At 40.2% G+C, this 19,652-nt stretch overlaps 1 protein-coding gene across 18 annotated transcripts in view; it reads left to right on the top strand.

Annotated features, from left to right (window-relative positions):
- Positions 1-19,652, top strand: part of ptprfa (protein tyrosine phosphatase receptor type Fa) — a 437,857-nt gene that overhangs the window by 145,618 nt on the left and 272,587 nt on the right. For all 18 annotated transcript variants that reach the window (XM_044200720.1, XM_044200710.1, XM_044200712.1 and 15 more), the window contains exons 3-4: positions 8,734-8,879; positions 17,776-17,917. In XM_044200720.1, coding sequence (XP_044056655.1) covers positions 8,734-8,879; positions 17,776-17,917 — 288 coding nt within the window. The remainder of the gene's footprint in view (positions 1-8,733; positions 8,880-17,775; positions 17,918-19,652) is intronic.

Below are 19,652 nucleotides of genomic sequence, written 5' to 3'. Positions count from 1 at the left end.
CCCAACAAGTTCCTCTGGTTTCTACGTGTCTTGGTTCCTGCCTTCCAAAGCCATGTCTTCAATTAAATATTGTTAGTGATGCAATGGTCAAAATTAGATATTTCAACTGAAATTCTAATGAAATAATATTGCCTACTTCAGCTTTAAATAGCAGCCCTGGAACAAGATAATTAGTGTTGGGACAGAGGGTGTGCATGATTTCTGAGTTAAACTGCATTAAGTTTAAGAACTACCACTTGGCAGTATAATATATAGAAAGATGTTTACGATTCATGTGTTATAATCATCTCATATTTGTCCATTAAACAGAAAAGGTTTCATGAAACCGAACTGCATCTTAAATAATCCTGTCATTCATCAACTAAATAATTTACCTTTCTCTACGAAAGGAAAGCCTTTCACCTCGAGCATTTGGCTACATCATAATTCCCATAGAAAGCATGTGTGGAAAGCCAGCTTGTGTCTCCTGTTAGCTGCTGCTTCACTCTGCCTAACTAATTGACTTCTAACTAAACAACCTCACCTATGTGGCTCCAGCCATGCATGTTCTATAGCTGTTTTGTGGATCTCTGCTTACCGTAGGGGTGCTGGATAACTTTGTTTGTGTGCCAGTCAATGTTAAATCTCTCACCACCTCCAGATGACACGACAGACTGGCTGTCCCAGCATTGAGAGTTACATGATGTATGTGATTTTCAGCAGATACTTTGTTTGTTTTTGACCATTTTGTTCATGTTTTCCTGGTAGATCACTGGCTTCACAACCATATGCCAACACTTTAGTGTACACTATGTTGGGTAATAGAAGGCTCCATGTAAACTCATAAGAGAACTAATAAGAACTAATTCAGAAGTGCTAAAGATGTAGCTCTTCTATTGGTGACTAGATGCTGGAAAGAAGGAAACTCTTCAAATCAACAAATGTTTTTCCCAAGAAATTAACTGCCAATTCTAATCTCGGTCATAATTTTGAAATGTATTGTTCCATTTAGAAGACAGTTTTTAGTTTTTAATGATGATTTTCATTGGGGGCATGTTTGTTTCAATTCAGGGAATGGGGGTGGGGGCAGAGGGAAGCACAATGCAAATACCACCTAGAATTTTAAAATAGTAATAATGTAATGGTAGTGGTAATGAATGCCACCTATTAATATTAATAAATTAATAATAATAGGAATGAGTCATAGGAATAATAATGACAATAATAGTAACAGTGCCAATAACAACAACTGCAGTAGCAGTTGTCGAGCAGGAACACGAGGGCAGCAGGTGGCCCACAACCACAGATCCAGTCTCTGCAGCTCTGAAGGTAGAAATACCTGCTGAAAGCGACAGAAGGAGAGAGGAGAGACACGACAAAGCACAAAACTACGGAAGAGAGAAGATGTCGAGTTAGTAACATGCAGTAATGGGATAAAAATGCATACAAATGGAGAGGGAGAGAAGGAGAGAGGAAAGACGTGCATCATGGGAAGTCTTCTGGCACTCTAGGCCTACTGTATAGCAGCATAACTGAGGGATGTTCAGGACTCACCCAAGCCGGCCCTAACTATAAGCTTTATTAAAGAGGAAAGTCTTAAGACTACTCTTAAATGTGGAGATGGTGTCTGCCTCCCGAACCCAAACTGGGATCTTAATTCCACAGGAGAGAAGCTTGATAACTGAAGGCTCTGGCTCCCATTCTACTTTTGGAGACTCTAGGAACTACAAGTAACCCTGCATTCTGGGAGCGCAGTGTTCTAGTCGGGTAATACGGTATTATGAGCTCTTTAAGATACGATGGTGCCTGACCATTAAGAGCTTTATAGGTGAGGAGAAGGATTTTAAATTCTATTCTGGATTTTACAGGAAGCCAGTGCAGAGAAGCTAATATTGGAGAAATATGATCTCTTTTCCGAGTCAGTACACGTGCCGCAGCATTCTGGATCAACTGGAGAGTCTTAAGGGACTTATTCGGGCAGCCTGATAATAAGGAATTGCAATAGTCCAATCTAGAAGTAACAAATGCATAGACTAGTTTTTCTGCATCATTTTGAGAAAGGATGTGTCTGATTTTTGCAATGTTACGTAGGTGAAAGAAGGCAGTCCTTGAAGTTTGCTTCATGTGGGAGTTAAAGGATAAATCCTGATCAAAGATAACTCTGAGGTACTTTACAGTGGTGATGGAGACCAGGGCAATGCCATCTAGAGCAACTATGTCTTTAGATAATGTGTCTCGGAGGTGTTTGGGGTAAGTACAATAACTTCAGCAAATTGCAGGTCATCCAGGTTTTTATGTCCTTAAGGCATGCTTGAAGTTTAGCTAACTGGTTAGTTTCATCTGGCTTGATCGATAGATATAATTGGGTATCATCCGCATAACAATATAAGTTTATGGAGTGTTTCCTAATAATATTGCCTAAAGGAAGCATATAGAAGGTGAATAGAATCAGTCCAAGCACAGAACCTTGTGGAACTCGTCGAACGTGACTAACTTTTTGGCGTGCACAAAGGACTCACCGCTAACATGTACAAACTGAGATTGATCTGATAGATAGGATTTAAACCAGCTTAGTACGGTTCCTTTAATGCCAATTGAATGTTCCAGTCTCTGTAATAGGATGTGATGGTTAATGGTGTCGAATGCAGAACTAAGATCTAACAAGACAAGTACAGAGACAAGCCCATTGTCTGATGGAATTAAAAGGTCATTTGTAATTTTCACCAGTGCTGTCTCTGTGCTATGATGCACTTTAAATCCTGTCTGAAAATCCTCAAATAAACTATTGCTATTTAGAAAGTCACACAACTGTTTGGCGACTGCTTTCACAAGGATCTCAGAGAGAAAGGGAAGATTAGATATAGGTCTATAGTTGGCTATAAAAGAAACCTGGGGTTGTTTTTATTTTCCTCTATTAATGATGAGTAGTAGGCTGCTCATTGACAACTTTCTTGAGGTCAGTCAAGTCAAGTCTTCCAATGGTTTTTGAGCTAGATTTGGGGTAATGGAAAATGTTCCTACTGAGTAAATGATTTCCCACTGTCTGCATGGTACATTTTGACAACAAGCAAATGACAGAATAACAGGCAGAAACCTGGGTCACTTTCAGTGCAGCCAAAATGTAATAGTTGCATTCATTCAATCATCAAATCATGCAAAATGTGTTCCACAGTGTACTAATGGCTGTCTGGAACATTGCAGTGTTTCTCTAAATCACTGCTGTTACTTTAGGTTTTCATCATGGATGTATTGATTTTTTGCTGCCAGCACACACATACTGTACACCAAATGAAAGCAGAGGATACAAACCATTGTGCACTAGTAGGAGGAAATTGTTGCAGTTGTTGCTGCTAAGGGTGGCCCAACTAGTTATTAGGTTTAGGGGGAAATCACTATTTCACACAGGGCCATGTAGGTTTGGATTTTGTTATCCCTTAATAATAACAACCTTCATTTAAAAACTGCATTTTGTGTTATCTTTGACTAATATTTAAATTTGTTTGATGATCTGAAACATTTAAGTGTGACAAACATGCAAAAAAAAAAGAAATCAGGAGGGGGGCAAACACTTTTTCACACCACTGTGTATATATATACACATATATAGTCATATCGTTATCACAGATATACCCTGAAATATTGGTATTATTTCTTCTTGAACTCCTGTACTCTTACTTTTATAAACAAAATGATACTCATTTCCTATTTCCCCCAGATCACACATTGGACAAATATTAAATTTTCTTCTTCCAAAGCAGCGTACAACCCGAATTAATATCAAGTAGCAGTATCACAATTCTTATTTGGGCTGCTATACACTTTGAGCAAAAATAGACCTTTTTCCTTTGATAGACTAATAAAAAAACAAATTTTCCATAAAATAACCATATCATTTCACAATAAGTACACAGTTTTCCCAAGAATAAGTACATACAGACAAATGAGATCTGAGCCAAAACACAGTTTTCCTTACAGATATAATATAAATCTTCTCCACTTAAGGAACTGTACTTCAAACCTGTATCTATAAACATACCCTTTATCAAAGGCCAGTTTTGTTATTTATCCCATTTAGATACTTTTTTGGCTTATCTATCGTCCATATTAGTTAATCTATTTCATAGCCTGGCGATACAAACCTTCCATCAAAATCAATCCTAATTATTGTTCAAAGTTGGAGCACATCTATATACACCCAAGAAATATCTGTCCCATTTATAAACAGCTTCACTCCCGGGGTAACGCCCAGTGCCCCCAAACCCCAGCCACATAATCAAGAATTGGCCAAAACACAAGCCTCATAAAGTTTGATGTAAATAGGATCTATAACATGTTTTTTGATTGTGGGGAACTGTCACAATCACAAAAACTACCAAGAACTATCAAAATCAATTGTAACTGTGGAATCATAATGTGACATTTCATTGCCCACACTGTTGCCAAAAGCAGCAAGATGAAAACAACACTAAACAAAATGGGACCCAGAGATGCAGGGTAAACTGGCAGCAGATTAACAGTTACTAAATGTTAAAAGTTTGAATTTTTCTCCTTAAAGTGGTTCTTAAATGCCTGTAGTCCTTGACTAGGTACAGCCATTACATAAAGTGCTTTCACACACATTTGAGTTCAAAGGTCAAGGTAGTTGTATTCTCTGTAAGTGTTGTGAACACATCCAGAGGGGTTAGCCATTAGCCGTCAATCAAGCAGCTTGCAGGAGCTGATCCATTAGCTGTGTTTTGTTCATGTATTACAGATATCTCTAATCTTCTCACCATCCATATAATCTTTGCACCTCAGTATGTGTCACTATAAATTTGATGGCAGGTTTTGCTGATGTATTTGGTTGTTATATTTGCAAGTTGTTGACAGGGTTGTGAGTGTGTCGTGAGTCAGAACTGACTTTGAATGGAATCTTTGGTGGCAAAACATTCAGCAGCAGGCCATCCACCAAATTCAGTATAGACAACTTTGCAACAAAGATGGAAAAGATGCTCTGATAATGACAAGAATGGTTGAGTCTGTAACCACAAGTTCCCTCTCTGACCTGCACTTTTCAGTGGAGATTAATCTTCTAATTACTTTTGAGTCCAAGCAGTTGTAGTAAAAATTACTACAAAGCATAGTCATTTCATGATTAAGTGATTTAAAGATAGTGTTTCTCTACACTGGGTTGAAAGATTCTTTAAGTCCTACTTTTCCAATTTTCTTCTCATCATATATGTCGATCCTTGTGGAATATATGTGAGAGGTAAAATGGACATATTTCTAAGAAGTAATTCCAAGAGAAACAGCAAACACAGGGAAAAATGCAGAGAAGAATGCAAGTGAGAGACAACTCATAGCTGCCAGTGAAGTGAGGCGAGGGCACCAGCATGTTTTACATGAGTGTCAAGCCTCAGGGTCAGCCAACAGCAGCCATGGGAAATAAATAACTTAACAATGGTACGATCCACTTGCTTCTTCTCCACCCACCTCCTCTGCTTCCTTGAAACCTCTGATAAAACCATCTGTGCTGGCTTGACTCTCATATGTTAACTTATTTTTGCATAGTTCTGGAAAGGGCAGTATTCCCTGCTGTACATTGACCATCCTCAGGACCCTAAAGTAACCTGTTGTACAACTTGTATAACTGGATTTCCATGGAAATGTACCCGGGGAGCAGCTCTTGGCTCCGACTGTACAAATGGGTTTTTGAATCACATTGAACTTTAAAGAGCACACTTATCAGTTGCCAAAAGTTACAGTGAAAATGTCATGCTTTGCCTGCAAAATGCTCTTCATGGCTCCCTACTGGGGAAATAGGATTTAACCTCTGCCTGGAACATTCATGTTCCTCTTTGCAGCTCGCCATTTTGAAAATGTTGCTGTCATAGTGCTGTAAATGTGGAATACTGATCGATGGTACAGTTAGACAACAAAGACCTAACTTTATTGCACATGTTGCTAGGTTTAGGATACTAAAACACTTAAACGCTTAAATATTGAAAAAGTCAGTGAGTTCCATTTTGTGCTTCAAGAATTTCATCAAGACCATCTCTCTAACTAGTGCTTTTCTAAAATGCATAGTACAATATGGTAAATGGACTGTACTTGTATAGCGCCTTTCAAGTCTTCCGACTACTCAAAGCACTTCACACTACATATCACATTCACCGTATTCACACACTGATGGCAGATGCTAACTGCTCATCAGCCCAAAGAAAGTAACTCACACACTCACATTCTCACTCACACACCGAAGGCATGTGGGCTGGGGGAAGCTGGGATCGAACTGCCGACCTTCCGATTGGTGGATGACCACTGAGCCACAGCTGCCCCAACATGCCAACAACCAAGTTGTGCAGTTCTTCGATGGTGTCTCTGCTGCCTCACAAGCTAACCTATTTTACATATCTTCAATTCAAATCAACTGCCAGTTGTCTAGCCGGAAGGTACTGTTGTTGTTAGTGATGTCACAGTCATTCGGTCTAAACAAATTACAGAGAGGCTGTGATAACAACACATTCTCTGCTCAGGACGCCATTACTCCACTATATCTTTACATAGCAAATGGTTGTTTTCTGCTATATTATTGTTCAGAATCTCATGTACAGAACCTTTAACCAGGGTAGTTTTGGTGAGAACAATTTTTCTCTTCTTCCCACACACCCTGCCTCACAGTTAAACACATTCGCACCTGAAGCTGCCCAGCACAACCCCAGTCTGCTGAGTTGGCCACTGAGCTGCTCTACTGGAGCAGTTGGGGGCTAAGTGCCTTCCTCAAGGACACCTCAGCGGTGTCCAAGAGGAAGGGGCAAGTCATTAAAACCACCAACCTCCCAGCCAGAAGCCCACTTCTCAAACCTGTCTAACTCAATATGTATGTTTCTGTCTGCCTGAGTCAATGACCTACTAATCTGAAAGTATGGGTGGCCTGCCACAATATGTATTGTATGGAAGGGAGCCATGAACCACAAACCACACAAGTAGAGGGCAGGGAGGCAGCAGTCTGTGAGATGACTGATCTTTGCTTTTCTGCTGCTTTTCAACATTACAGCAGAGAAACAAGCTCTTATTGGAGAACTGACAGAGGATCATCAGCAGCGAGGCAGGGGGGAACTGCTAGATGACAATATTTTGATGCCCTTAAGCATCAACACTTCAAGTATCATAAACCTGTTTCACACAAACACTGCCACACACTGACCCTGCACTCAAGAAGCCACTTCTACCTCCTAATAAAAACACTGCCATTATGATTCTTTCTCTGGGGACAGAGGTGTGGCTTAGTGCTTTTCTACTTCAAGTTGCAGTAGAAATACCTAAATGTCATCCCGGCAAAACTAAAGATTGATATCAGCTATGTAGTCTCTGGAGGTTCGAAACATAGCTTCAACCGATCGGTTACAAGGCTACTGGCATAGTTGGTGAGATGCTAACGTTATCCAATGCTAACAGAGTACACAATCTGTGCATAAAGGCGAGAAGATCAAAAGGAGTTGTCTTGTGGGTGTCAGGCTCCTTTACACGCATGTGACTTTGATGATATAAGGTCTTGACCTCCTGCGCATGCGAATTATGTCTCTGAGTTCTTAGAATCATAGTAAGGGCACATCAGTTTACTAGTCAAGGTGAATACTGCTCAGCATGTGAAAACAGTTCAATGTCTTCTGTGGCTCTGAGATGAGCTTTCTAAAGTCTGAGAAAATAACCCTGAAGATGTCATAAGGGTTATTATAAATAAAAAATTACAAACTTGTGTGGAATTTGAAAGAAGTGGGCCTTTATTTATTCTAATAAAAGACACTCGAGGTGCATTATGGGAAATCCCATAGGATCCCGCATTTTTCAAAATTTGATCCATAGACTAATAGACAGGGTATCTCAGCCACTGTTGCTTTGATTTTGACCATTCTTTTTTAATGTTTCTCTCGCAAGTCCCCAACTTTACCCCTGTAAACCTGTATTTATTTAATAATTGGCAAGTGGTCTTCTCCGATTTGACTAGCACATTGTTACATTTCTTCTCATGTTACCCTCACCACCTGTTGATCAGTGAAAAAGTGTGATATGACAGACACTTCCAAGCTCTATACATCTTTTGTCGGCAGGAAGATGTACTGTGGCATCTGTGTTCTTGTAAGCAAATGCGGGCGTCCTTGTGCCGTTGCTAGTAGAGCACCAGATACAAACAAAATGGTGGCCCACTCATCAAAACATTACTCCATAGCACCACTAGTGGTCAAAACCACCACATGGTATCTTTAACATCTGCATGACTTCATGACATGAAGTGTAAATATGATTTATGTTTTGAACAACACTACTATACATGCACAACACTCATTTCCTACCTTTATTTTTGTGATGGACAGTATTATGGTTCCAGTGCACGCCTTCAGTGAATGTTGGTCTCAGTGTTGGTTTACGATACATATTTATTCATGCATTCAAAGCAGATTTTTCAAGGTTTTGATCTGTCCATTCACACATGCCTGCTCCCTGCCACTATTAATAAGACTGACAGGTGCTTCTTATTATCAGGATTATGATGGTGCTCAACTGTTTTCACTGGTAGTGGGTTTGACTGGGTGTGGCTACCGACATGAGAGCTACAATATGAGAGCATATTGTTATTGCAAGAACTACAGCAGATATAGTGTGGTAAAATCCCTGTAAGTTGCCTGGAGATATTTCTCTGTCAGGGCTCTTCATCTGATACCGGTTATCCTCTTTTCCTTCCCTCGCCTTTGTCTCACTGTCTCTCTCCCTTAGGCATGCCCAGCTTCATCAAGTCCCCTGAGGATCAGACAGGGATTTCGGGAGGAGTGGCGTCGTTCGTATGCCAGGCGGTGGGTGAGCCCAAACCTCGCATCACCTGGATGAAGAAGGGAAAAAAAGTCAGCTCTCAGCGCTTTGAGGTACGACTCTGGAGCAGGCTTCAAACTCACTGTCTGGCGTGTTAAAATGTGCAGTACCTCCCCTTTTCACATCTTCACTGCTCATTATCTCTCTGCATGTGTGTGTCTAAGATCGAGAGACAAAGCAGGATATGTTGTGTGCTGTCATTTTATACTTACAGGTACAGTGTGTCAACATACCTTCTCAGGTGGATGTGTTTAGCAGCAGTGAGGCTGAGCTGTAGGCTGGGGCTGTACTTACTAATTACCAACATGCACAAAAACCTATACAGCAGCTTTCCTCCGATTAGTGCCTGTTTGAAGATCACTTAATGCAAATCAAGTTAGTTGCAATATTCTAATGAGAATAGCTGAGGCTCAGGATCACAGTGAGTACAGAGTTCAGTGTCTGCAGGTTAAATAGTGGCACTGACAGGTTAGAGTGCAGAACTATGATAACCCACTGTAGCTGAGCCAGACGCCAGACAAATGATAGGCTGTCAGGTTTATTCAGTGTGTGTGTATGTAAGAGCAAGTTCATTAGACGTCAGACACCCAAGGTTCCAGCAGTTATTGAAATTTTATATACTGACTCATCTGTTAAATGAGTAAATTACAATTTTTCAAAATTATCCACATAGCAACAAATAATTAAAGGTCAGGCAGTAAAAGTTTTATTCTTCACTTTTAAATGTTTAAGAGTTTTAGGCCTCTATAGTTTCAAGGTGGTGTATTCTGTGGAAAGGCCCATGGAAGAGTGCAAAGTAGACAGGAACAAGACTGAAACAGGCTTCAACTGGGGCACCGTGGTAGCTCCCGTGGTAGAACGCATGCCTTCCTGCCGGACTCTGGAGCAGCAGGAAGGCTCATTAGCTGCCAGACAGCCCAAATGACTTGAAGTGAAGTGACTCAACATGAGTCCGGCATAGACAGAGACACTTGGTTCATGTGTTGTGAGTAGGCATAATAAGAATTATCTTCTTCTCAGCATTACTCAAACTGATGGCTACCCTGTGTGTGGGGTGGGTGTACCTCCTCCCAATGCAGGGAGACAGCCCAGCTCTCCACCTCTTCTTTAACTACACTTATTACATTTTATTCAGTAGAATCAGACTTTTGATTAATACAATAGAAAGAGAATCTTTAATCAAGTTCAATCAGTGGTCAAGGACATAGTGTCATGGTTTTGGGTTTGATTATTTCCTATTTTATTTTGAAATATTCTCCTTCCCTCATGTGTCTGTTAGTTTTGCTTCCTGTCTTTGATTGCTTTAATTGTTCTCATTGTTTCTCTCTTTCATTGTCAATCGGCTTCACCTGTGTCTCGTTGTTTCCCCTACCTGTGTGTATTTAAGTCTGTGTCTTCCTCTGTTCTGTGTCAGATCGTTGTTGTACGTATGTTAAGCGTCCCGACCCTAGTGTTCTATGTTTCTTGGATTTATGCTCTGCTTCTGGTGTACCTTTGTTTATGGACTTTAGGATTTTGCCAGCTCCCTGTTGGCCTTGTTTGCATCTCTGACTGCTTACCTGGTTGTGACCACTGCCTGCCTGTAACCCGAGTAAGCCTTGTTCTTTTCATTAAAACTGTTCAACTGAGCCTGCTATGCCTGCTGTCTGCGTTTGGGTCCTCTCCCTGTTTCCTGGCTGACACTTAAACGTGACACAGATGACTTAAAGCAAACAATTCAATTGAATTTTATTTATATAGCGCCAAGTCATAACAGACGTTATCTCATTCCACTTTTCCTAGAGAGAAGGTCTAAACCGTACTCTTTATAATATTATTTACAGTGACCCAACAAATCCCACCACGAGCAAACACTTGGCGACAGTGGCAAGAAAAAACTTCCTTTTAAACATGTAGAAACCTTAGACAGAACCAGACTCAATGGTGGGTGGCCATCTGCCGCTGCCGTGTTAGTGTAATGGTAGTGGTAATTTTAATAAATGAATAATAATAGGAATGAGTCATAGGAATAATAATGACAATAATAGTAACAGAGCCAATAACAACAACTGTTATAGCAGTTGTCGAGCAGGAACACGGGGGCAGCAGGTGGCCCACAACCACAGGCCCAGTCTCTGCACCTCCGGAGGTAGAAATACCTGCTGAAAGCGACAGAAGGAGAGAGGAGAGTAACATGCAGTAATGGGATAAAAATGCATACAGATGGAGAGGGAGAGGAATAGAGGGGAAAGAGGTGCATCATGGGAAGTCTCCTGGCAATCTAGGCCTATAGCAGCATAACTAAGGGATGGTTCAGGACTCACCCAAGCCAGCCTTAACTATAAGACTACTCTTAAACCTCCCAAACTCCCTCCCAAACTCCCAAACCTAAATTGGGACCTGATTCCACAAGAGAGGAGCTTGTAGGTGAGGAGAAAGATTTTAAATTCTATTCTGGATTTTACAGGGAGCCAGTGCAGAGAAGCTAACATTGGAGAAATATGATCTCTTTTCCTAGTTCTTCACAGCATTCTGGACCAACTGGGGACTCTAAAGGGACTTTTTCAGGCAGCCTGATAATAAGGAATTGCAATAGTCCAACCTTGAATTAACAAATGCATGTACTAGTTTTTCGGCATCATTTTAAGACAGGATGTGCCTGATTTTTGAAATGTTAATGCTGTCTCTGTGCTATGATGCACTCTAAACCCTGACTGAAAATCCTCAAATAAACAATTGTTATTTAGAAAGTCACACAACTGATTGGCGACTGCTTTCTCAAGGATTTTAGAGAGAAAGGGAAGGTTAGATATAGGTCTATAGTTGGCTAAAACCCCTGGATCAAGAGTGGGCTTTTTAAGAAGAGGTTTAATTACAGCTACTTTAAAGCAATGTGGTACATAGCTTGTTAACAAAGACAGATTGATCATATCCAAGTTGGTAGTGAACCGTGGGCTTCTGCTTAGAGCTATGCTTCCTTCGAACAGTCACCCAGCCTCCCTGGTTTTCAGGCTGCTCAGGAGCAGACAGAAGACGGCTAACAGGAGCTACCTCCGGTAGGTCCGCACCAGCTACTGGGGGGCTGGCTAACTACAGCTTCTAATGATTGAGTTCCCATGGTGCGGAACCGCGTTTCCATTTCACTAAGCCTCGCCTCCAATGCTACAAATGAACTACATTTATTACATGTACCATTATCACTAAAGGAGGCAGACAAATAGCTAAACATTTGACACACCGAGCAGGAGAGAGCAGGAGCATGAGAGGGAGAGAGAGAAGCCATTGCTAGCTGCTAAGTTATAGAACGATAGCTAGCAAAACTGAATAACGTGTAAACTCTAGGATTAGCAAGAAAGTCATTAACAGAAGGACAGCGCTATGAGTGCTTGAGCAGAACTAGTGTATGTTTAAATGTATAGCAGAGAGTTAGTCACTATAATAAAGAATCGAACAAAATTAACTGTGATGAGCTTGAGCAGTATACGCTAAATATACGCTACTAGTAACACACAAACACCGGTGACTGGAAAAGAGACAATACGCTTACCGCAGAAATGCAAAATGGTCATATGTACTGATCTTGTTCTTGACAACTGCTTAATCTTGACTATTTTTCAAAGATATTTTGGATCCAATTTCAGTTGTTTTTCCCTTGAACAAATCATGTATTGTGTTGTATCAGTGCTTTTTTTCTCATATGTCTGTGCATGAATTAGTCTCCTTCAATGTTGAAGGAACGATACATATTTTCTGAGTTAAATGCCTGTTGAGTAATCATAATTTTAGGACTTAGATGTGCAGACTATAGAGTCGATATCTCTTCAGAGAACCCATTTCCACCTGGTATCAACATGTGATCTGTATCTGGATATATTATCTGGATAATGGCATCTGATCATGGGTCTTTGCATTTACACCTGGTATTAAGCGTTGTCATTGTCTCCTTTGTGTGATTGGATCCCAATATGCAAATTAGGTGGAGATGTGTTCTGCACACATTTAAGCCTGCATTCCTTATTTAGAGCAAATGTTATCAAGTGAAAATAGGGTCTTAATTTTGGTTTGACTCATGGCCTAATTGCAAGTCAGAAGGTTAGGTACCCTTGCACTAAATTTTGAGAACAATCATGGTACCACTGCTCCCCTATATTCAACCATCCAAACAAAGGTGACTATCCACCTGATATCTTCACCATTTCCATGGTGTCATTAAGCTTTTCCAGTTGGGATTTTTATTTTTTTCAATTTGCATCCTTTACCATGTTTTCACATCTTTTTGAACCTTGTCACTGCCAAGTGTCTCTCTCTAAGAAGTGTACTTGTAAACAAATAATTGATTTACTTCACCCAAACATCCACCACAAGTTCCTGTCTTTGCTTTTTGCTGCACCATTATGTCACATTACGTCACACAGCATTTTTAACGTTCAGACAAGGCAACAGGGAAAATGAGGGACTGGACCCAATTGCAGACACAGATGCAGAGCTGGTGACGTTCAAAGATTTAATGATAAATCAAGGCGTGCACAGATGTTTAGGCAGGCAGACATCAGAACCAGGAAAGTCAGTTCAAACTTAGGCAAACAAATCTGTAGGGAGAAGGCAGGAAATCCAAAATCCAATAAACAGGCAAGGTCCAAGAAAACAGTCCAAAACATGAGGAACAAACACAGGGAAAATGGCTAGAACATAGGCACCAAGACGAATTGACAAGAAACAAAGGAATCACAGAAACTAAATACACAAGTGAGGGAAGATAATTAGACACAGGTGAAACTAATCAGGGCGGGGCAACAGTCAAAATTGGCGGGGAAAAACACAGACAGGAAGTGAAACTACACAACACATGAGGAGAGGTGAGTATACAAAATAAAACAGGAAACAGACAAAAACAAGAATCAAAGGAAAACAAACTAGGGAGCAGAGCAGGTCATGACACATTTCTATTCTTAATTTCCCCATCAATAAAGTTCTTTAAGTTCTAAGACTGTGGCTTAGTGGTAGAGCGGGTCCTCTACCAATTGGAAGGTCGGTGGTTCAATCCCAGCTTCCCCCCATGTCAAAGTGTTGTGCTGTGCCCTGATGCTGTAAACTGACAGGGCAGGAGAGCAATTGGCACCTGCCATCAGTGTGATAATGTAGTTGAAGCGCTTTGAGTAGTTAGAAAGACTAGAAAGGTGCTATATAAGTACAGTCCATTTACCAATGTAATTTGTAGAAAACATGTTGGTATTTTTTTCCTCCTATTTCAACACTTACAACTAATTTTCTTGTTAAAATGTTGGTTAATGTTAAATTGAACAGATGCACTATCTCTGCTGGAGGGAACTAAGCGGCATGAATCTAGAGATGGGTTAGGGTTATCCCAAACCAGTCCCTGGTCTCTATTTTGATTTGAACTTGAATTGGCTGAACTTGGTTTTAGTATAGACTCAACTAAGGTTGTCTTCCCCACAGTCCTGGTCCTTTTTTCCATTACCAAGCTCCTTTACAATGGCTATATAATAAATGTAATTCTGAGTAAAGGAATGGTTCTCTTTTGGGTTAAGTGTTCCTTAAACTGATGGCTTCCCTGTGAGCAGTGTGGGTTGACCTCCTACTGTGACAGGAAGCGAGTGCAGCTCTGCACCTCCTTCATTAGAGCAAGAATGTGATTTCTGCCAGTCAGCTTGTTGGGTCACACACACTGCATTGGGGCGGAAGTGTAAGACCAGTGCCCTGACCTTTGAGTCTTTACCTCCCCAACATTCCTAAATCCCCTCACATACCTGTTATCCAGTCAGGCTCATCACTGTATACATCCTCCTTCAGCTGCACTGAGGGTTAGGACTCCTGTCACTCCAAGCAACATGATCAAACTCTGTGAGAACTCAATCCTTCTGCTCTCACCATCTCATTTCCTTTGAATTTGAAGAATAATTAGTGTTAATTATAACTTTGGTCAAGTTCGTGGTTTTGGTCATTCCAGTACATACATTGTACTCACCATAATTGCTGAGCTCTGGGAACGCAGTGACATCACTAAAATGAAGCCTGACAGGACAAGAAACACAAGCAGTCAGATGGTCAGACAGGTTGTAAACGGCCCCTTGTAAACATCCATCTCAGGTTACCTCCTGTTTCAATTTTGAGCAACTGTACTTACAGTAGTTTTTTTCTTTCTAAATCAATTTATTTCCATTTTTATTTTTATTTTTAATTTCCACCTTTATGTCCATCCCTCCCCACTCCTAGATGGCACATTGGGAAAGCAAACCCAACAAATGACAAACAAGACAAGGAAAACACTCCCTGGTGCCAAATGGCACCTCAACACTCAGTTCACCCGCTATTATTGTTTAGAAAGCAATGTTGCTGCCTCATGCATATGTTGTACGTCACACTAGACACCAGCGCTGTTGTGTTACACGTCATTCCTGTTTTGCTTCAGAAACGCCAGCATGCTATCAAAAATCACACACTGGGGAAGCCAAAGTCAGCATGATGACGGATATTCTTTACAGCAGTATTGCGGGAACTTTAAAAAGGGCTATAGAGAGTTCCAGAGATATGATATCCAATAATGATGGTATCCACTAAGCAAACTAAGCACCAACATACTGTAATTGTGCACACTCAGTTTTCCTGTGCTTTCAGTTTGACCTCCAAATAAAGTGGTTAGGATAATCTGGATAAACTGTTGGTTTGTTTCTACCCTGTCTGATTGTCTGACTGCTCATGTTTCTTGACCTGTTCTTTGTTGTCACTGTGTCCCAAGGTTTGTAGGTTTGGGCAATCATCTATATTTTCAGATTGTCCTGTCATCTTTGGGTTTGATTACCACTGTAGCTATGGTGCTGTACATATATACAAGCAAATGACAGGAGGCAGCAAGAGCAATGGAGACGGATAACAATTTAGCCTACAGATAAAAGCACAGTTTCAGTTGGCATAAACTGATGCAGTCTAATTTAATGAAACATTTGATATTACCTTCTCAAAATGTCAGAAATAGGAGATTTAACTAGTGTACCTGGATAAAGCTTAGTCCAATGATAACAACACAATATAATTAATAGCCTGCAATGTTAGTTCATCTACAGTAGATACTTAATATTTTCTAATCAGAATTTGAGCACATTCATAACGTTAACTTCCCTCACGGTGGTAGGGAGAATGTAATGTGTTTATATCAGATCACAGATTGCATGTGTCTTTATTGATTTTTTTTCAAAATTATTTTACAAAACAACACAAAACCAAGATGACAAATCACATTACATACATTAAACCTACAAACAAACCAAAAATACAAACAAACAAACACACAGACCCTATTGCTGATTAAACATTAAACATTTCTTTTTGTTATCTTGTAAAAAATGATATCTTGCATTATGTCATGTTTTTATTGATTAATTAAACTAAATCAATAAGTTGAGTGTTTCATGCTGATTAATATGACGTTCATCTTGTTTTTAAGCCTTGTTAGGCATCCCCTTCCTAAAGAATGACCTCACAGCAGTTTGTAGCATATTTGAGTTTGTTGTATTGTATGGAGTGATAGCTGGTCATTCTATCAGATGTGTGAAGGCACTGAAACACACACACACACACAGAGAAAAAATGATTGGGGGGAGCAGAGATCAAGCTGTTTTATATTGTGTTCTAGTTTTAAATGTAAAACATATTTAGGAAATTCAGGCCTTCCTCCAAAGCCACACCCCCAAAACACATTTTCATACACTATGAGTGCACAGGCAGAGTGCGGACAGGTAGGCCAGCCAGTACTTCATTCGGACCGAATGAGTTGATTAGATGGGCTTATTACAGGCCTGCAACAGCCACAGATAGCAGACGTTTTTCTTTTTTTCCCCAGAGCATTTCATTCAACAAATATAACAAAACATGCTTCTGAAATACATTACCTACCCTAGCCTTAATACAAAGTAGCTACCATTTATTACTAGCTACCATTTATTACAGCAGACTGATTATGATTTTTAATTCATAAAAACATTGTGCTATGCTGCCCCAAAAATAATCTCGTCAATCGTTGCTAGTTGATATGATATAAAACAATAGATATCAGCAAACACTTTGCTGAATACAACGTTGTCATACCTGATAGGACTGATGAACAAAACTAGGAAAATAAGACTCCTAATAATATAATAGTAAGTCCTAATAAACTTGAATCATCCTTTAAAGAGTCTTCTGTGTAAATTCTGTACAATTGTCACGTACACAAGCAATATGTTTAGATAAATAGAAGAAGTAGAAAAAAGATATGTAAAGGAAAAAAATTCAAGATAAAAAAAAAGATGCTAGTTCATTGATGAGGCGATTGCTGACTGCTGCTAGTTCAGACATGGCTGTACAGTAACAGCAGCCAGAGACATTTAGAGAGCAGCTAAAAGAGACATTTAGAGAGCAGAAGCTAGCTGAGATCAGTTATTATAGTATATTTTTCAACTTTGATTGAGTCGGGCTAGTTGTTTCCCCCTGATTCCAGTCTTTATGCTAAACTAGACAAACATCATCCTGACTCCAGCTCTGTGCTTACCACACAGATAAGAGATTGATATCCATCTTCTCACCTCACTCAAAAAGAAAGCAAATGAACGTATTCACCAAATATTAATTTAAAAACAGTTTGCCTACCTATCTTTAAAGCAACCTGGCTTTAAATATAATATAATGAATCATTTGAAATTTTTAGGTCCAAATTCATCACAAGGATCTAACAATGAAAAATAGTCAGGTGTTAAAACAGGAAATTGTTTTGGAATAGCTATGAAATATAGGCTTTTTATATATTTATCTGAAGAAGTTCCTCGAAACTCCTTTTGTTCTTTGAGAAAATGGGAAAGCTGTCTGGTAAGTTAAGTGTAATATGAGTCTGCAACAGAGAGGAACAAAACAGACATGAATTTGAATGGAAATGTTACAGATGATTACTTTAATCCTCCTCTGCTGTCGTCTGGCCAGGTGATTGAGTTTGATGACGGCTCAGGCTCGGTGCTGCGAATCCAGCCTTTGAGGACCCACCGCGACGAAGCCATCTATGAATGCACAGCCACCAACAGTGTGGGAGAGATCAACACCAGTGCCAAGCTCACTGTCTTAGAGGGTAAGACCTGACTGTCTGTCTGCCTTCCTCCCTGTCTCACTAATCTTCCACTCATGCCACGTGTCCTAGCTGTTTTACTCCTACGTGTGCCTTCTCCCAGCCTCTCCTCTCCTCTCTGACTCTCTGACAGTCGAAGGGGTTTTCTTGTTCATGTGACCCTGTGTTGCCCTTACGTGTACAGACAACACATTAAGCACTCTTCTTGACTTATTCCCATACGCTTGTTTGTGTTCAGTTTTAACCATTTAGATCAACTAAATTCAGTTAGAGTGGAACAGTGTTGCACTGGGTCCCGGTACTTTAAAGGCACATGATTTGATTGCTGGTGAGTTAGCATGTTCCCACCACAAGAACTTTTCCAGGGGCCCAGGAACTACAAGTACAGTACCTAATTTAGGAGGAGGGTCAGACATTTCTTGTAATTTTGATTGACAGTTGTTGAAATGATCTAAAATGAACCAAGAATCCGAAAATGAATCAGTCTAAACTGCAGATTGATTTATCAGTTTTATAGAATGTGTAATCTTTTGCTTCCATTTAGCGTTAGTGTCACATAACAGAATTTAAAGCTCTGTGATTGGATTGGGAGTCATGGTTATCTTCTCTACTTATGTTTTTAGAAAGTGAACAGGACATTAGCTTTTGGAACCCTGGATGCCCAAAAAACTCCCACTTTGCAACTGTATTTCTTTATTACGTTCTGAAGCAGAAATAAATAACCATAACTCAGCAGATCGACACTACTTTGGAGACAGGTGCTCTGGTGTTTTCTCCTTTGCCAGCTGTGCATGACTCTTTTGCATACATTCATTGCAGCCATCACAGATGTGCCACAATACATTCAAAGAATAATATGATGAATCTGTGCTCTGTTTTCTTGTGGTGGAAAATTGCATCTCAAATGCTGTCAACATTTTTAAATTAGTTATTGGTCTAATTTGTGTAATCTTCTCAGGTTTTTCTTTAGTTCCTGTAGCTCCATGGTTCCTGGAACTGGGACTTATGCCTCATTTCCACTACATGGTATGGCACGGCTAGACCGTTCTTTTTTGGTTTTCCATTGGCAAAAGTTGTGGATAGTACCTGGTCATTTTTTTGGTGTCACCTCGGTCAAGATTCCAAGCAAGCTGAGCCGATATTAAAAGGTGGAATTAAATCACTGCAGATCACTGATTGGTCAGAGAGAATTGTCACTAGAATCGTCATTTGCATGGCACGGAACATCCTGCACAAATCAGAGCAACCAGAGTTGTCTGGTCGTTTGCGCTCTGATGTAGGATTTCCCAAATTTTTTCAGCAGTCTCTTGTCTTGCTGCCTTCAGGCTATTCTGAAACAAAATGTGTCTCCTTGCTGTGACAAACAGCCACATACCAAGAATCAGCAGCACCAAACCTTCGATATCCTCCATTGTTCCTGTGTACGTTTTTTTCCCCCCACCCCTTTTGCAGCAATTCCCGCCCTACTGTGCTGTGGGACTTGCCCAATAACGCACGCAGGGCTTCCTGTGTTTGTGTATTTGCCGTGACATAGATGATGTCACGGCAGTTTCATGCAGCGTCACTATGACAATCAGCTAAGACCACCGTACCATGCAGTGGAATTGAGGCTTTATGTTGTCCTTACATTAGTGATGGTTCTTATGTGTACAACCAACACATTAAGGACTCTTCTACACACATTCCCCATGCCTGTTTGAGTTTGATTTGATCCAAGCCAATTCAGTTAGAGTGGATC

This window comes from Siniperca chuatsi, linkage group LG6, assembly GCF_020085105.1.
Source record: "Siniperca chuatsi isolate FFG_IHB_CAS linkage group LG6, ASM2008510v1, whole genome shotgun sequence".
In the NCBI taxonomy this organism is placed as follows: Eukaryota; Metazoa; Chordata; class Actinopteri; order Centrarchiformes; family Sinipercidae; genus Siniperca; species Siniperca chuatsi.
This window is presented reverse-complemented; position numbering and strand designations above follow the sequence as displayed.